We start from the raw sequence: 18,738 nt of genomic DNA on the forward strand, positions 1-18,738 counted from the left end.
TACTGGTTGTGTAAACTCGTGGGATGTCAGCGTAGGTAGATGTAAAACTTGTTCGAAGTTTAATAAATACAGAACAGTTGTGTAAAGGGGTCAGATAAGCCCAAGTGCCTTCTATTCTTGGTGATCTTAACATATCTTGAAAATGCAAAGCACGCATACAAAAAATTCAAGCTGGAGAGGAAAGAGAAGTTGGAGCTGACGACTTCTTTTCTCCTCTTTCCAGGGTTTTGGAAAAGCAAAAGCAGTTTACTTGCACCTTACCTAAGCTCCCCTCTGCCTCTGCCCCCTAGTAGTCACCCAAGTTATTCTCCTGGACTTGGGACCCCCCCACCCCATTTCCCAGGCTTGTACACCCCCCTGCCCTGGGGCCCGGCGTCCTCTCCGCCAGCTACTCCTCTTCCACCCCACCACCACCACCACCACCACCATCATTCCTCTCTCCTGCGGAACGAGTGTTCACGGTGTGGTCGTCTCTACAAGACTCGAAAAGGACTCAAACATCACACTAAAAATGAGTGTGGTGTAGAACCTCGTTTTCAGTGTACCCATTGTGATTGGAAGTTCAAGCAGAAGGCGCATCTTCTGAGGCATATCGCCCGCAAGCACAGCACTTCCTGAAGAAGGCAGCCTAGCTGTCGACAGCAAACAGGTTAGGAGGCCCTAGGCCTCTATAACTGGTCTTGTTTGGCCAGGAACAAAACAAGGATGCAGGTAAAGTGAGGCTAAAGCTTGTATGGTGCTGGTTGGTGGATGGACAGCTGGTTGGCTGGCAGGGGATGCTTAGCAACAACAACAGCAACAACACATGATGGCCAGATCTGCTTGGATGATACTTAGAGGCCTGGGATGGAAGCTTTACTCCATCTCATGCTGTCCCAAGGTGTGGACTAAATCCCAACAGCATCACACAGTAACACATTACACCCTTGGCATGGCATATGCAAGGATCAACACAAGTCTGGTGATGGAAACGACACTTCACACATCATAACTTCAAGAACACCCAAGCTTCTGAGCATAAGGGTCTTGCCTTGCATTTTTCTATTAGAAAACTAGGCTGCAAACTCTACAAGACATGAAGCTATCAAGAGGAATCCTAAACAGCACGGCTTGCAGGCTCAATGCTTTACTCAAACTTCTTACTCTTTTTTCTCCATGTGAATATGTATATACAATTTTTCAAATTTTTCTCTTGATTTTTTTTATCTCAAGTTTAACTATTTAATGGTAACTGGTGTCATATCTAGACACAAGGTAATGAAGTGATTTCTTCATACTTGAATACCTCATGTTCCTAATATTATTGAAAGATATCCTGTAGAGGGTTTATATATAAGAGCCATAGATAGCTCTAAAATAATACAAGATAGTGACTTTTTTCACCAAAGCCCTGTGATAGTCACTGTGCCTTTAAGGCCTTAAACGAATGGAAGAACAGTGTTAACTAGGTAATTAGGACTTTTCTCTAATATCTAGGCTTTTCTGCTTTTACAATTGATTTCTTGGACTTGCATTATGAACTGAACCATAATTAATCCAGGGAAAAATCTATCTTGAAGGGCAAACCCAATGTATCACAGGTCTTACAAGAAGCAGTTTGCTTCCCAGTAGTTAGGTCACAATTTCAGTACAAAAGTCTGCTCAGTGCAATATAAACCATAACATGTGCAATCATGACAACATTATGGTTAGCATAGGGCCAAGCAGTAGTATAGATGGTTGTACTCCCAGTACTTAAAATTTGCCAAAGCAATAGAGCTATGTATCAAAACTAAGACATAAGCCAGGAATTCAAGAGGTTGAGTTGCAGTTGTGTTGTATTAGATTTGTGAGTGTGTTCCTTTTAAGGAAAACATGCATTATGGGCATATATAAGAGTAGTTGTTTACTTCTGGTTGAATTTTATAGATATCTGTACCAGGATTTGAAACCAATGTTTCATGAACACTAGGGAAATTGAATTCTTAGGAAAGGATTAGATTATTGTTAGTATTATTGGCATATAATGATAATTTGTGGAATTTTTTTTATTTTTATTTATTTTTTATTTTCATTGTATTTGAAGCAAAGAAAAGTACAGCTCACTACCAGCTTGTTAAAAAAAAAGAATTGGCTTGACCATAAGGAATCCATCAACTGCTAGGCTTGGGCCCTGTAGATTAAAAGTAAAGACTTTCTTTCTGTGATTGTTTATACTTTGAAAGTCACCTTAGATCAAATGTAGAAATTTGCTGTAAATATGATGTAGATTTGTTTAGTGCTCATTGTTTGCTAAGTATCTAAAATTAATTTCCTGTAATATACTCTACCTAACAATATTTGATTGACTAGATTGATAAGGTAGAAACTACTTTAAAACATTAAAGCTACAGTAATAGTATGTAGTCATAGTGGAGAAGGTGACTCCCCATAATAAGTAGCCCTCTCTACTTCTGTGACATTCGTTTGTGGTATCATCTTGATCATTAGCAAGTTTGGATGAAGTATAGGGCACATAGCTCAAAGCTGGGCTGAGCATTCTTTGGGCTCAGAAGGTGCTTTTCAGAAATTGATGGTATGAATAACAGTAATATCTATGGCTCTTAATTCATGAAAATGGTTTAAGTATGTCCCTTTGAAATTTATTGTTAATGGCAAGTGAGCAAGCGTGTATCTCTCACTATAGCCATATCTTAGGTAGCAAAAATATGATAATGTTTTATATTTAAAATTTTATCTGACTTAGGACTGTGGAATGGTGTGAAAGTATGAATTTGGTGATTAGGGATTGATGAGTGATAGAATTGGCTGTGTCATTTTAGGACTGTCAGATTTCACATCTTGGTTTGTAATTGAAAGAACCAAATAATTGTTCAAATGTTGCTCCTGCAATGAATTGAGATGGCCTAGCAAGCAGGTATAGTAACATTTTATACCCTTGTGATGTTGAGTTTCATATTTTAGTTCAGAATAGTTGTCATGGAGAGATTATATATTGCCTATATAAAGTTCTGATAGGTATTATGTGGTAGCTAGATTTTTTAATCAGTTGACAATGTGATATATGGATCAGGGAACTCTAGTAGGGTATATATTATTACTGTTTGACTATTTTATTTTATTTTATTTTTATTTTATTAATTTATTTTTTGTGGCATGTGCTACATATTCAGTGTCCTGCTTGCTTCCATTTCATGAGTAGGTGTTGGTCAGATTTGGTTTGAAGTAGACATTCAGTTTAATGATAAATGTAGTGGGATATGGCAGAATTAGAATTTGGCAGGATGTGTTGAACTTTTGATAGATTTTATTATTGTTTAACTTTTTAAATTTTGAAAATGTGTTTTCATATAAGATTGGATGTTGTTAAAGAAATCTTTGGCATACTGGTAAGATTTATGATTGAGGTGTCCCACTAGACACTTGTGATAAGCAGGTGTGTCTTGTCACACCGGTCCTGAGAGGGCAATGCCAAATGTCAACTTGGCCTATTTACTACAGCGTAACACATGGTGCTATTTCCTTCTCTTTAAACTTCTTCCATGTCAGAACATTCATGATAGTGGGACGTCTTTCCTCCCCTCCCAAAGGTTTATGATAATTTCTAGGCTTCGTTATGTAGCAATAAAGGGAATATTTTTACTTTCTGAAATTTGTTTTCTTATCCATATACGTAAGAAAATTTAAGTTGAATAAGTGTGATAATGGGTTTATATTATGTGTTAGTTTCCACTGGATATAATTTAATGAGTTGGTTTAAAGGAGAGGAGCTATGAGGCAAATTAGGGTAATAAAAATAAATGCATTTTTATTCACGCAGGTCAAAAATTGTAATGGTCATTGGCCTGCAAGATTACATATTAAACCAAATGTATTGTTTTTAAGTTTAGATATACTCTATTTAATTCATAAAACAATGGACCAGCGGTGTGCTATTGTTTCATCTTCCGAAAATAACTTGAAATTTATTAAAATGTGTACAATATCTACATTTTTTTAAGTGATCTGGACCTAGTGACATGCACACATACACGTGTGTGTGTGTATATATATATTATATATATATATATATATATATATATATAATATATATATATATATATATATATATATAACGTACGTATGTGAGTGAAAAAAATTCTTTCCCAAATGGCAATGTAATCAGGAGAGTTCTACAAAAGAATGCATAGTACCTGTATGAAACAAACAGAAACCGGACTTTCTTGAACAATGATTTTACAGTTTGACAGACTCGATGAATATTTACTGAGAATTTTAAGAAGACCTAATTTCGGGAAATACAGTGAAATACTGTACAGCAGCCCTCCACACAGGCTGTCTGGTGGCACAGTCAACTGGATTATTTTGAAAGGAAGTTCTTCCCAAAAGAGGTGCAAATGATTTTGCTTCATCCATCATTTATTGGGCTGCAATAACATCTCCATAAACTCCCTCTTTATGGTGACCTTTTTTTTATCATATCTGTAAAAGCATCCTGAATTAGAATATGAATATCTTCATTATCAATGCATGATCATTCAACTTCAGTCTATTGTTTAAAGTATTTACATGCTTGCCCAACACCATTCACATATTCTTGTAGTACTCATGCACGCATATTTATATACTTAGATTTCTTTAGAACTATTTTTATTACTGATACTTTATAAAGTCCAAGCATAATTTTACACTGCATAAAGCATGTGTATCCTTTACTTCTGACTTCATATTTAGGATTAAGTTGGAAAATCAAAAAGTAGCAGCTCTGCACGTGAGGCATCTTCCATGGTGGTCTTGCTTGGCTTCATGTAGGCCACTTTCGCCACCATTTCCATGATCCAGAGCCTGAAAGGGATGATTGGGACAACGAACAGCCCCAGGACCTCACCCCTAGATCCAAACACTTCCCACTCACATCTACCTTATCCCCTCCTAATCCCTGCGATGCATCTTATTTTTCTGATAACTCCACTCCTACTCCTAGGTGCTCCACACCATCCCCATTGGGGAAACCACTGCCTCCTGACCTTGTTTACATGACAAATGCTCTTAACCTTAACTTACCTCAGAGCTTGAAAATGAGTCGTTTAGAACTACTTACACAAGCTCTAACTCACCGTGCCATGTCTGACAGAACACAGAACTTGGGTGGTCAGTCATTTATGCCTTCTTCAATGCCAGATCCTACCATCATAGGTGCTCTTGCACCTTTTCCTTCCTTCAGTTTAAGTGGCAAGCCAGGGCATTATTACAACAATTGCAATACTGTATCAAATCAAGCTAACACCAATGGTGGCACCAGTACACTACTGTACAATTGCAATCGATGTGGCAAGAGCTATGGAGTTCGACGGTCACTTCATCGTCATCAGAAGTTTGAATGTGGAGTAGAACCTAAATTTTGTTGTCCTGTCTGTCAGAAGAGATGTACCCACAAATTCAACTTAAAGCAACATATGCTTTCTCATCATAAATATGTTGTATCATAATATTTATGTTGATCTCATATTACTGTGATTTTTTTTCTAATGTGGACTCTCTCAAAGGATTTTCTTTTTATTTATTACATTATTTTATATATATATATATATATATATGTATATGTATATAAGTTGCCATTCATAAATTTAAGTGATTAGATATGAAAATAGTTTGAGAAATTCAGTATTTCTTTGCAGTAGTATTATTACCAGACATTTTTGCCTTCAGCACTTTTGAGAGAGTTTACACAATTATTTCAAATCTAAAATTTATTTTTGTACATAACCATGATAAACTTTATACTACTTGGTGTTGTTGAGTTAATTATTTTTATATTATCTTTGGCTTTTAAGTAAAGCCTGCTTTAATTGTTCTTGTTATGTTGGTAGTTTTGTTTTCAGTTTTTGTATCACTTGAGCTGTGTTTTTTGATCTCATTAGGTTTAGTTTGATTTTTTCAAGGTTCCACACAAAGATGTTATTGGTTTAAAGTATTATCCTTATTACATTTTGTAAGGCTTTACTAAATGCATGGCTTTTTGGTAGTCATGTGTAGCCACTGGCTCTCTCCTGCTCTCCACTCTCTGCATGGTAGTCTGGATGTTGTGTACTTTCTTGGATCACCAAAGCACTAGCAGGTCATGCAAGAAGGCACAGCAGACCCGGCTAGGATATAGGGAATATGCCTAGCTCCAAATAGCATGGAGATCATGATAGCTGTAAAGTAACAGCTGTAGATTGATAGTGACACAGTTGCATTGGTTAATTGCTGTGTTTTCATTGCAGATTACTTCCGTGCTTTTAACCTTGTGCGAGGCTTCCCTAGCCTCCTTCCACCCCGCATGTCTACGGACATATTGCATCGTCCTCCCCCCATTGGCCTGCCCCTGTATATCAAGAGCAAAGAAAAGTCCTCTCCAAAATCTATGCTGGGCTATCCCTTTTCAGAGAGTCCCAAGCAGTTTGCTTGTGATAAGTGTGGTCGCACATATGCCTCTACGGGTAATTTAAAACGGCACAAGAAATATGAATGTGGTGTGGAACCACAATTTTCTTGTCCAATATGCAAGAAGAAGTTCCAGCACCGACATAGTGTCAAGATCCACGTGTTCTCCACCCACCGCAATGAAGCGGGGGAAGGAGGGCAGGTGGAAGGTAAGGAGGGACCAATCTTCCCCTCCAATGATCCTGTAGCATCAGTGGGAGTATGCAAGGATGAATATTTCCCACTACCTCAGGAGGCAAGTGCATCAAGCACGCAGAATCAGGATAGTTAAAAGGACTTCCCATGTGGCAAAGGTTGGGCAAAGGCTTAAATCCAAACTCAGAATAACATTAGTTATTGCTGGTGGTGTGGCCCTTATAGCTTGCATGTGATAAGTGCAGTGTTGTGAAGGGTTATTTGATATTGCATAACCATCTGCCAAAGTGAAGAAGAACCCTAGCCAAACTTTGAGGCATTCATAATGCACTAGGATCCTGTATCTCTATTGCTTCAAATGTTCTTTTTGAAAATTAGGTTTGTATCATAGCACAATATGTATTATTAATGAGAGGAGCCAAAACTTGAGTAACTAAGCTTTCAGGTTACTGTATCCGTTAAAATAGAAAGATTGAGAATGTGTGTAATATTAATAGCTTGTTAGTTTTGAGCAAATAATTCTTGAACACTTACAGATTGAGAAATTTATATTTTGTGTAGTGCCCTGACCCATTGGTATAATGTATTTAATGGGAGGGGGGGTAACAGAGGGGTGAGAGAGAAACTGAGGGTGAGAGAGAGTTAGTGCATGAGAGAGAGATACATGTAGAAGGGACAGGTAGGGGAGAAAGTAATACATAGTGAGAGCAAATTAGAAATGGGAGGAAATTGGATTGTAATTGGGTAAGTTTAAGGGATATGTTCAGTATCAGCAATGTTTGGAGCATAAATGTCGTTGGTATAATCATATCTATCAGTAAAACATGAATGATATTTGAATGATTGATAATTCATAGTCATTGAAAAAGAAATTTGCTATCAGTTATGTTAGGTTGATAATTATAGGGTTTGTCTTAAATATTTGGTTATATGTGTGTTTTAGGGGGTCTTCACATATGAAATACTTTTATTTAAACAAATATAATTTTGAAATTTCTCAGTCTGTAGGTATAGCAACTTTGCTCCTAGGTTGCTTTTCATCAAGGGAACCTTGAGTAAGGCTGTCAAAAAATTTCTGTACAAAATGGCTGGTTTGATTGTTAATAGATTTTTGAGAGGTTCAGATTGATTTAAGTCTTGCCAGTTGGTTAGTGTTTGGATTCAACTTGGTTGAAATAGATGAGGTGAATTCAAGCACTTCTCTGGTTCTTTTGATATGCCACCAATACCTCATGTGGTCTTTTATCTGGTGCCACATTCTTGTTATATGTATAATGTTTTATGTAATCCAGGATGGGCAGTCAAGTGTGTTGCATATTTACTTCTGAAAAGATTGAACAAATTATCAATAGAACCCCTGGTTCCATTTTGCAGAAATAGTGCTGTGACTGTTTAAAGTTATATACTATCACTGAATTCTTTAAGTGAATTAGTACTTGGAACAAGTTGTGAATTACTCAGGATCCAGGTACAAATTTTGTATTTTAATCATAGCATTCCACATGGTCAGTGTCATCTAGCTCATAGATTTCAGATCAAGGATAGTCCTAGATATACACTATACAGTATAGAGTGAAAAATAAACTAGATATTTTGGTAATATTTTCATGAAATATTGTATGTAACAAATAGCATCCTCATCAGATTTGATTAAACAACTCAGGGATGACATAGATCATTGCATTAGAGAAGAACTGAGTACCTACAACATTGTTATAACTATTATGGGAAGAGAAAGATTATCAGGATGAGGCCTACTGCTCACTTGTTTTGTTGGTCATAAGTCCTAGTCAACTCTGAATCCTAGGGTGCCTTGGTTCCTACAAGTATATTATATTTATTAGAGGAGTGGGCCAGGCACCCCTTGTTTTGTATATCTATAATGATTTTTTTTTTCATTCTGTTCCAGTGTATTAGATAAGGGAGTTATTGCTTGCATGTGTGTTATTAATAAGATCAAATTTTTTAAGACAATCAGGTACAAAGTTCCCTGTGTTCAATGGAAGTTTGAAGGAGGACAATAAAGGTATTGAGTCAGGAGTCTATTACAGTCTAAGCATGACCTAAGTCCTCCTGAACACATTGGCACAGACCCCCTTCCCTCCCCTTTGTTAACATTTTGGTAACACACATTCTCATAGTGTAACTGTTTTGTATATATAAAAGGTACTGGAAGCTGGGAAAGAAGGCAAGACTGTGCTGGGTATTTATTGGAGTCGTATTGTTAGTTTTAGGAAATGCCTCTGGACAGTATTTGTCTTCATCTCATCTGCTGTTGACAGCCCCCCCAAAAGTTCCTTGTCTTGTGACGTTGTACAGAAACCAATACGGGTAATATACAGGCCTATAATTCCTGTGCTCTTCCCTTAAATGCTGCACAGCATGAGATATTGCCTTGATTACCACTTGACTGCCCATTCCCCAAATGCATACAAGAAATCCTATTACCCTTTCCAAGCTCACTTTATCCATGGTACAAGAATCTGTATCCAAATTAGGATTACACAGTATTGTAATAGTCAGAATTACCTGCTTGCATATGAAGCAGATGTCCTGATAGGAACACTATGCATTTTTGAACTCTACTGACATCAGTACTATTAGTTAGCCAAAGCATTTTTTTTAGATTACAGAATCAAGTCAGCCAAATTTAGGTAAAACTAGATTTTCTTTTTCATACATTTGATGTTCATAATATAGCAAGTTCTGTAAAAGAAATTTATGCAATATGGCTCATAGTCCAATAAGGTGGTGGGATTGTGATGTAGCTGGATGGATGTCCAAAGCAGTATATGGTGGTGCTAATTATTTCTTGCTGCAGTGAAAGATTGACCCCATCTGCCATTACTTCACCCATTTACTTGCAAAATTTTTCCATATTTGTCCTATTCTACATTAAGACATGAGCTTGCATATTATGAATTCTTGAGTAATATTTGGGTAGACTATTATTCAGTGGTTGTATTAAATAGGTTTTGCACAGCAGAGTTAGTATCACATTTGTGTATGTGTACCTGCATATTATGTGTGTACATGAATATATATATACATATATATATATATAATTATATGTATATGTATATGTGGGTGGGTGTTATGTATATGTATATATATGTGGGTGGGTGTTATGTATATGTATATATATGTGTGGGTGGGTGTTTTATAGATGTGTGTGTATACATATGTATGTGTGTGTGTGTGTGTATGTATATATATATATATATTTAAGAAAATCCCACTGTCGGAGAAAGTAAACTGATGAAGGATAAAATGAACTATATTTCAACCACACTGTGGTCCTCTTCAGCAGATAGTTACATGGTATACAAGTAAGAGTTATATAGTCAATACAGTGGAAACATGAGAAGGTGGCTCAAATAATATACCTTGTTAATGATTGCTGTCTTCCAGACCATCTACATTGGGTAAAAGTGTTTTAATTGCTAATGTTGTTAAATAATCTGATGACCATTATCCTTTAGATATATTATAATTTGGGTAGTTTTTAATTAATGATGACTCGATGATCATCCTCCGGAAACTGTATTTAGAGTTGTAGATGATTTCTGCTTTCTCCCAATTTATGTGATGGTGTTTCTTGGAGGTATGTAGAAATATGGCAGAGTTTTCTTTGCATATTTCGTGGAGTTTTTGTTCTTTAATTCTTGTTTTGAGGTACCTTCCCATTTGGCCCCAGTAAAGTTGTTCATAATCTCTACAAGGTATTTTTGTGAACAAGATTATTGGGGCCAAATGGGAAGAGACCTCAAAACAAGAATTAAAGAACGTAAAAACTCCGTGAAATATGCACAAGAAAACTGCCGTATTTCTACATACCTCCATGGAAAACCATCACACAAATTGGAGAAAGCAGAAATCATCTACAACTCTAAGTGCAGTTTCCGGAGGAAGATCATTGAGTCATCATTAAATAAGAATTACCCAAATTATAATACATATAAAGGACAAAGGTCATCAGATTGTTTAACCACATTAGCAATTAAAAAACTTTTACACAATGTAGATGGCCTGGAAGACAGCAATCATTACCAAGGTAGTTACTTGAACCACCACATGTTCCATTGTATCAACTATATAACTTACTAGTACACCATGTAACTATCTGCTGAAGAGGACCACAGAGTGTGGTCAAGATATATAGTTAATTCTATTCTTCATCTGTTTACTTTCTCTGACTGTGATTTTTTCACTGTACCTATGTGTCACGACATAGTCCTCTCTGATATATGTATATATATATATATATATATATATATATATATATATATATATATATATAATATTAGTACATTGTGTATGTGTAAATGTAATGTATATATATATATATACACAGATGCATACATATATGCAGGGGCCAAAGACAAGTGGTGGTGGTCCTGCAAGATGTTCAGCAAAGCTGCCCATTTTCAAAAAATTGTTGACCCTCTTTAGGGGCTGACACTTGTTCCCTGGGTTGGGTCAAAAATCTCTGTACATCAGCTGAGTTGTATTTCTTACACTATTTTCTCACATGGAGAGCTGAGAACTGGGGAGTGTTCTCATCCTACAACTTTGGCCAGTAACATGGAAATAGTGCTAAACTGATACAACACTGGCAACAGTCAAAAATTCCACTCGATTCACTCCCATCCACCACCTTCCCTCCCTCTCAGCTCTTCATGGATGATTGGTCATCCCTGCATCTCGCCCATCACCCTGGGTCAGAAACAATGTGGCAAGACACAGCATATACACAGCAAGGCTACTTCATTTATGAAAAATGTGGGCCCAGAGGTGAGAGGGTTAACAAGTTTTGAAAATGCTACCTTTGCTAACCATCATGCAGGACCACCCGTGGGTGGGTACCTGTCATTGGTGCCTTTGTGTGAAGTATGTATGGATTTCTCTGTGTGTCCTCCAATATATGTGCATGATCATTTTATAATCCGACCACATTTTACAGTACAAATGTTAACAATATATGCTCTAGTAGTGTCATAGCTAGAGTAATCACTTAAGCATTTTTTCCTCATTCCAAAGTTGCACATAACATTTATGGCATTATCAAATAGGCCTTATTTTGAATGCTTATATATGAATAGATGAACCAAACTGCAGTACCTGGAGCTTGTTTCAAAGCTCTGATCAGATAGAAACCAATTCAACACTTCCATATTGGAGTACAAATGGTGCCAGTGTTCTTATATGTTAGGAGGTAATGATGGTAGCATTAATATTGTTGAGCATTATTATTGTTCTGGTGCATTGTATAGGCATATGTAGTGTGATGGTCATTTGGATGGTGGTGGTTTAACACTTTGCCTTTTTTTTTATCATACATTGTATTATATTCATTTTTGGCTACTGGACACAAGCAAGCCAATGTCTCATTTCCCCCTCTCCCCAATTTTGAGTGGTCACTTATTTTTTGAGGAATAAAGCACTCATAATTTTTTGTGATATATATCTGTGTATGTGTGTGCATATGTGTCTGTCTATCTGTTTATTGCATGTACCAGAGTAAATGACAATTAGTACTTTTTATTAAGTATTGATAGGTGGAATGCATCAAAGTTGCCACTCGAACTTAAGGCTTATCATAATCATTTGTTATTTTGTAAAGGGTATGAAATATTGGGAACTTTAAAGTTAGGGCTTTATATCTGCATAAAAAGAAGGGTTTGGGTCTGATAGGTCATGTCCAAACTTGAATGCTTTCCCTCCTCAGTATTCTTCCATGGCTTGTTTTGTTTACTTTGTGGATAAAAAATCAGACTTAAGAAGGTGAAATGCAACATTGATATCATCCCATTCATCATTACAGTGCTCCTAAATATTGCCTTTACTTTGTGTAAGGTGAAACATTTAATAGAAGTGTGTTAGTCATAGCCCAGATATATCTCTTTATCTACCACTCGTGTTTTTTCTCTCTCTTCTCCCATTTCTCTTTGCTCAGCCTTTTCAGTTTATATTAATGTTTGAAATACACTTTATATTTTGATATAAAGTAAATTGCAATAGAATTCTTAAGAATTGTTTAAGCCATGGAAGGACACATACATCATTAATTTAATAAAAATACAGACATTATTATGAAAGATACTGATATGTTCATTGATCACGTCATGAGTTTCTCAACCACTATTTCTGATTTTATAAGTGTGAAAGATGAAACTTCTAAAACAATTTTGTAGAACATGAAGAATGGTTGTGGTAGTGGAACAGAATGAAAAAAAAAAAAAAAGTTTTACTCTTCAATGGTTTGACTTTGCCATCTACAAGAATACACAAGTACAATTGTAACCATTCAAACCCTGCTTGTGAATCTGCCCTGATTAACACTTTGTCACCCTGCCTGCCTTGCTGTTAAACCTAAGACCTAGTCCTGATTCTTAAACTTTGTGTGCTTCTTAGTGATTTTACTTCTTTCTAACTTTCTTCCTCTCTCACTCTAACTCACACCCTGCCTGCCCAGCTGTGTAACCCTAAGACCTAGTCCTGATTCTTAAATGCCTTTTGGAACTTTGTACTTCATGATTCTCTCTCTCTCTCTCTCTCTCTCTCTCTCTCTCTCTCTCTCTCTCTCTCTCTCTATATATATATATATATATATATATATATATATACATACATACATACATACATACATACATACATACATACATACATACATACATACATATATATATATATATATATATATATATGTTAAAATGTGTATGACTGAGTGTAAAGGGTGGTGAGGTAAATGACAAAAAAAAACACGTAGTTTTATTACTAATGTTTTGTCCTTAAAGGACTTCCTCAGAGTATACACTCAGAAAATATTCACAGCTTGTATACTTGCGCTTTCCTTACGCCATTCCTCCCCTCTCACCATTCTACCTTTGCTCCGCTTCACCAAGTGACTTTGTTCGAGGTGAAGTGGAGCAATGGAAGGATGGAGATCAGGGAGGAATGGGGTAAGGAAAGCAGTATATAAGCTGTAAATATTTTCTTAGTGTATACTCTTAAGTCCTTTAAGGACGAAATGTTGGTAATAAACTATTTTTTTTTTTTCTTTTCCCCCTTCCATTTACCTCGCCACCCTTTCCACTTGTGTATGTGTATATATGTATGTATGTATATATGTATATATAAGTGTATATATATTTGTGTGTACATGTATATATATATATATTTATATATATACATATTTATATATATATACAAATATATCTATATATAAATATATATATATATATATATATATATATATATATATATATAAAATCACATTTCTAGGGATACTTGGCTGTATGAAATAGCATATTCACTAGACATTGATATCAAGAATATTGGTAAGGGAAAAGTAATGATGGGAGTTAGATATACCAGTTAACACCTGTCCCAGTTCTTATTGGGTAAATTATGAGCAGGGTGGTGGTGAGTGATCAGAGATGTTTATGACACATTCACATTTACAGACCTTGTCCAAGTGTAAGATATAGAAATAGTGCAGATTACTAATGAGGATAAAAAGTAACAAAGCTATTACACACAAAGCAGCAAATGAAAGAGTGTTGTGTGAATATTGCCAAGGTCACAGGATCATACAAAGTAATTACAGTGAGGAAGATTCAGATCATTGGACTAATGAGAAGCCAGGCAACCTGAATATTAAATGATGGACTGGCTGTTTTGTTTCACTAAAGAAAGCATAGTCAGAACACAAGTAAAAAAAGAAAAAAAAAAATAGCTTACACCACCACAGGTGTCATGAGTTTATAACTGCCTGTGCAGTTTTTGCCTAATAGAGCAAAACAGTATATCTTCCCTGTGCTCTTATTATGACTTATTTCATCTATTTTTCCCTTAGATAAATGCATCCTCCAAGTACTCTTATTTTATTTATTTATTCATTTTTTTTTTTTCCCAACCTCTCATTGTTCTTTTAAACCACACTAACAAATCCTGTGTGTGTACATGTCATGTGTGCATGCTGGTGGCACCCTTACTTGAGTTGAAAATATTGATAACATACAAGTGATGGGGTGGGTTGATAATGCTGCTATTCATAAGGATGAAGACTGGTATCTGCCATTGAAGAGATCTACTTTGTCCATTACTGGTATGATTATTAAACCCACTCCAGAAAATTCCATACAAGATCTTGAAGGTAGATTTCTTTCCTCTATTTCTCTGCTTCTATCATGAGTTTTCTTTCTACTTCAATTATTCTTCCCTTTCAGCCATATCCCTTCTGTCCCCCCCCCCCCGTCTCTCTTCCGCTCTTTTGTATCTATAACTAGAATATCTATTTTGTACTCTTATTTATTTGCATTGCACACCTACACATACATACATACATACATATGATTCAAATATTAGTGTGTGTGTGTGCATGTCCCTTGTTCTTCTCTATTCATCTACATGTGCCTCCGTGCATTTTTACAAAGTCATGGCATTAAACCAAATCATCCCTCCCAAGTCAGCTTTATTCATCTGCTTCGCACCCCCACCTCGTCTAGCACTTTTCATATGCCCATGCTTGGTTTCTTCATGGGCACAATTGTGTGGAAGAAAAATCCCACGGCATACTTCAGATGTTCTGAACAAATCCCAATAAAAACCTATTCACACTTGGATCATAAATCAAGCACTACAGAACAAACCAAATAATTTATTACTGAATCATCCACTCCAAAACATAAACTAGAAAAAATCACTGTCCAGTTCATGAGTTGCCATTTTCCTGGGGTCAGGGCATTGTTCAGATGTTTGGAAGTCTAATCTGTCACTTGCCCCAATAAAAACATTCACTTTTAGATCATATATTAAGCATTACTGAGCAAACCAAATAATCCAGTTCTAAAATGTACACCGAAGCCATAAAACCAAATGAAAAATCCCTATGAAGCCCAAGTCTCATTTGTGCAACTTCATTGGGTTTACCACCCAGCATTACGATGTTACTAAATCTATTAGAATAGGCCTGTCTCATGACATGTTCCTAATGTATGCACCACACTGAAGACAATGCAACTTTCTTTTTAAGGATTTTTGAGCCAACAATGTGTTGCCTCCAGGTTTTCAGTGTTTCATTTTACTGACACCAGATATTAATCCAAGTTCATCTGTATTCCTATTCTCTTGTCCCATTGTTCACAGTACGTATCCATATGGTGGCATGGTGTTTGTTTTCTGGTATCATATTATACACCATCTTCATTCCAATTTCCACTTCCTTATACCTCTTTACAGTTCTCATCTCCATCATTTGACTTTCACCCTTGTGTGTATGTTTGCTTGTTTTTTTTTTCTCTTCTCCAGTCTGTGGCTTGTATCCCCCTTGCAAGAAGCCTCTATCCCCACCACTTTTGACTTTTGAGTAGTCAGACCTTCCAAAGTCATACTGGTTGTGAAAGGACATTTAAATTTAAAAAGACTTTTAGAGGAGGGAAGATGTTTAAATAATGGTGAAAAATATACTGTAATAGGAATGAAGATTTTGTATGGAAAAGTTATAGATGCTGGTGTTAGCATACTAGAGTGAAATGAGTGAAAGGCTTTTCAGGAATGTTTGGTATGATAAAATGAAAGGGTGCCAGATTTAGGAGTTAGAGAAAATGTAACAAGGAGTGTTGGGAAGAATATGAACAGTACCTTGAGATGGAGGGAAGGGAAAGGGACAGGACATTATAAAAGGGTACATTGGGAAGGTAAATATGCTGATGTAAAGTAGAAGGGAGCAGAGGGAAAGATAGATTGAAGATGTAATTAATGGGGAGGAGGGGGTGTAGGACCAAGAGGGTAGAGAATAATTTGGAGTGAGTTAGAAGGTGGGGAAATACGCAGGGGTAGATAGGTAAAATGTATCCACCTTTAAGTGTGTATATGCACTCCCTCCCCTCTTTCTACATTAGGAATTTTCCCCTTTCCAAAAGATATCCTTTCATCTTCCACAGTTATAAAGATAGTAGTTATAGACCGAATTCACTAGGAATTTCTTATGGAAAGGAATTGTCCAGTTCATAATGGGTCACCACTGTGGGCTCTAGTGAAATACTGAATTCTACTACATCTTAGTAACACTGTTTTCAGAGGGATATAATGTATGTGTATATTTGTTTATACATTGTATGTGTGTATATATATGTATATATATATATATATATGTATATATATGTGTATATGTATATATGTGTGTATATATATATATATATATATATATATATATATATATATATATATATTCCTCTCTCTCTTTCTTTCTCCCCCTCTCTCCCTCTGTCCCCCCCTAATATGGGCTTGCCAACCTAGCCATAGTTTTCCCTCCCCTTCAATAGTTACCCTCTGTAAGGGTAAAGCCTATTGTTAGGGGAAAAAGAGTGTGCACATCCTATATATGTAATTTTATATTTAATTTTTACATGTTACACACATGGTTTCATACTTTGTGGATGTGTGTATTTCTCTCATCAAAGTCATCCTGCTTTTATCTTCAGTGAATGAAATCATGATTTATATATTCTGTAGGATAATTCATCAGTTAGGAAGACTTCTGAGATGATTATTTCCTTGATAGAATATTGAATTAGATGATGCACTTTGTAGGTTTGTTTGTGTCCTTGGTTAAATGTTCTTGTTTATGGTGCTTATGGCAATTGCCATGAAGAGTGGAGCATACACATTTAAAGTCAACTAACAATTTTTCAGGTCATTGCATTGATAATATTGACAGTTCCTATTGTCATATGCTGCTTTGTTATTACTACTAATCATCAGATGTATCTGAACTTGAATGTTATGTACATACCAAGAAATATTTGGTCATTTTAAATATACTTTAAGTAAATAACATTCAAGATTCAATGTATTTTTTAATATGACAAGCATACAGTATAATTAATCTCACCTGTGATGGACTGAGAAACATAGGTCAGTATTTCACCAATCCAAAAAAGTATTTACAGTGTTTGCTGTGCATCTTTGACCACAAATTTTGTTTTGTTGTGGACTGGATGCATGCAGTATTGCCAGTATGCATACATTAATCTTGTATGCAAATTTTTACCATCTACCTCACCTTGTTAAGGAAAATATTTAGTCACATTTGTGGCATGTATGATTAAGTTTAGTAAGTTGTTAAGGACATACTGGATACCTTTTACCTCAGTACTAAACCTGGCTCTGTATATTATTTGTCAAGTTAAACCCCAGCTGGGAAACTTGACCATTGAAAATCTGTACACCTTTGCACCTTAGGGTGCTTTGATATTATTTGAGAGATAGTGAAGGTTGTTTCACCCCAACAAGGGTTTTCCTTGACTTTATGTTCAATACAGGTTTGCTCAGCTGGGGATCTACTTTTTATTTTTTCTTCTTTCCATTCATATTTTTCAGTCTACAAAAATTTTGCTCCTGACTAGACTATTCATTTAGTTGAATACATACTTGGAATTCATAGGTGCTAAGACAGTTCTCTAGCTTCAGTTTTATTTGTAATGATATTAATTGATGCCATTGCCATTACATTTAATAGCATAAGAAGACCTGGATTAAGGTATACCATCCAACTGTTACCCAAGTTACTTGCAAATATGAAGTCCAAGTAGTTGTAGGGAGGACATGAGATGTTTGGGCATTATTTTTGTAATATGGGCTTTCTTGGCGATACACACAATAAAGTTATTAGTTTACAATTGTCTTTTGTTTATAGCCTTCAAAGTGAATCTCCCAATGTAGCCAATGGGCTCATTTTAATTGATATGTGGGATCAGCTCCTCATTGAAACATGGTGTGCCAAAACCACAGGCTTTTGCAGATTTAAGAATTTTTAAGTTTGTCTAGTTAGTCATCTTTGGTATACAGGGATGTCAGTGCCATTAGGTATTATTCTGTCCTTCTGGCAATTTAACAGTATAATTTGTCTTAAAAAGAAAAAGAGGCAAAATTATCACCTGGACTGATAAAACCAGTTCCAGTGGCAGTTTTCAAGGCTCATCATTAGTGCGGCGTTTCTAGTGTTTCCATTGAACCTTCTTTTATTTTCCCCTGCATTTGGCTTAAGCTGTGCTTTTCATCTGTGCTATACATATGTGTTGTGCATGCATGGTCTGTGTATTTGCTTGCTTACATTCAGTGCTATTTTGGTTT

At 35.9% G+C, this 18,738-nt stretch overlaps 2 protein-coding genes across 13 annotated transcripts in view; both read left to right on the forward strand.

The window, feature by feature from the left end:
- Nucleotides 1-18,738, forward strand: part of LOC143036811 (uncharacterized) — a 139,603-nt gene that overhangs the window by 77,273 nt on the left and 43,592 nt on the right. The window contains exon 5 of one of the 12 annotated variants that reach the window (XM_076204593.1): nucleotides 6,246-9,712. The exons of 10 other annotated variants lie outside the window; for them this stretch is intronic. In XM_076204593.1, the coding sequence (XP_076060708.1) occupies nucleotides 6,246-6,736 (491 nt within the window). In that variant the 3' untranslated portion in view covers nucleotides 6,737-9,712. Of the gene's footprint in view, nucleotides 1-223; nucleotides 3,708-6,245; nucleotides 9,713-18,738 lie in introns of those variants that run through there. One more of the 12 variants, XM_076204595.1, reaches the window with a different exon arrangement.
- Nucleotides 809-6,234, forward strand: LOC143036650 (uncharacterized). The gene is made up of 2 exons (XM_076204208.1): nucleotides 809-956; nucleotides 4,756-6,234. Exons 1-2 carry the CDS (start codon nucleotides 809-811, stop codon nucleotides 5,466-5,468), a joined length of 861 nt encoding a protein of 286 aa, XP_076060323.1. The 3' UTR covers nucleotides 5,469-6,234.

Source organism: Oratosquilla oratoria, chromosome 21 (genome assembly GCF_046742065.1).
Source record: "Oratosquilla oratoria isolate Oo_2021 chromosome 21, ASM4674206v1, whole genome shotgun sequence".
In the NCBI taxonomy this organism is placed as follows: Eukaryota; Metazoa; Arthropoda; class Malacostraca; order Stomatopoda; family Squillidae; genus Oratosquilla; species Oratosquilla oratoria.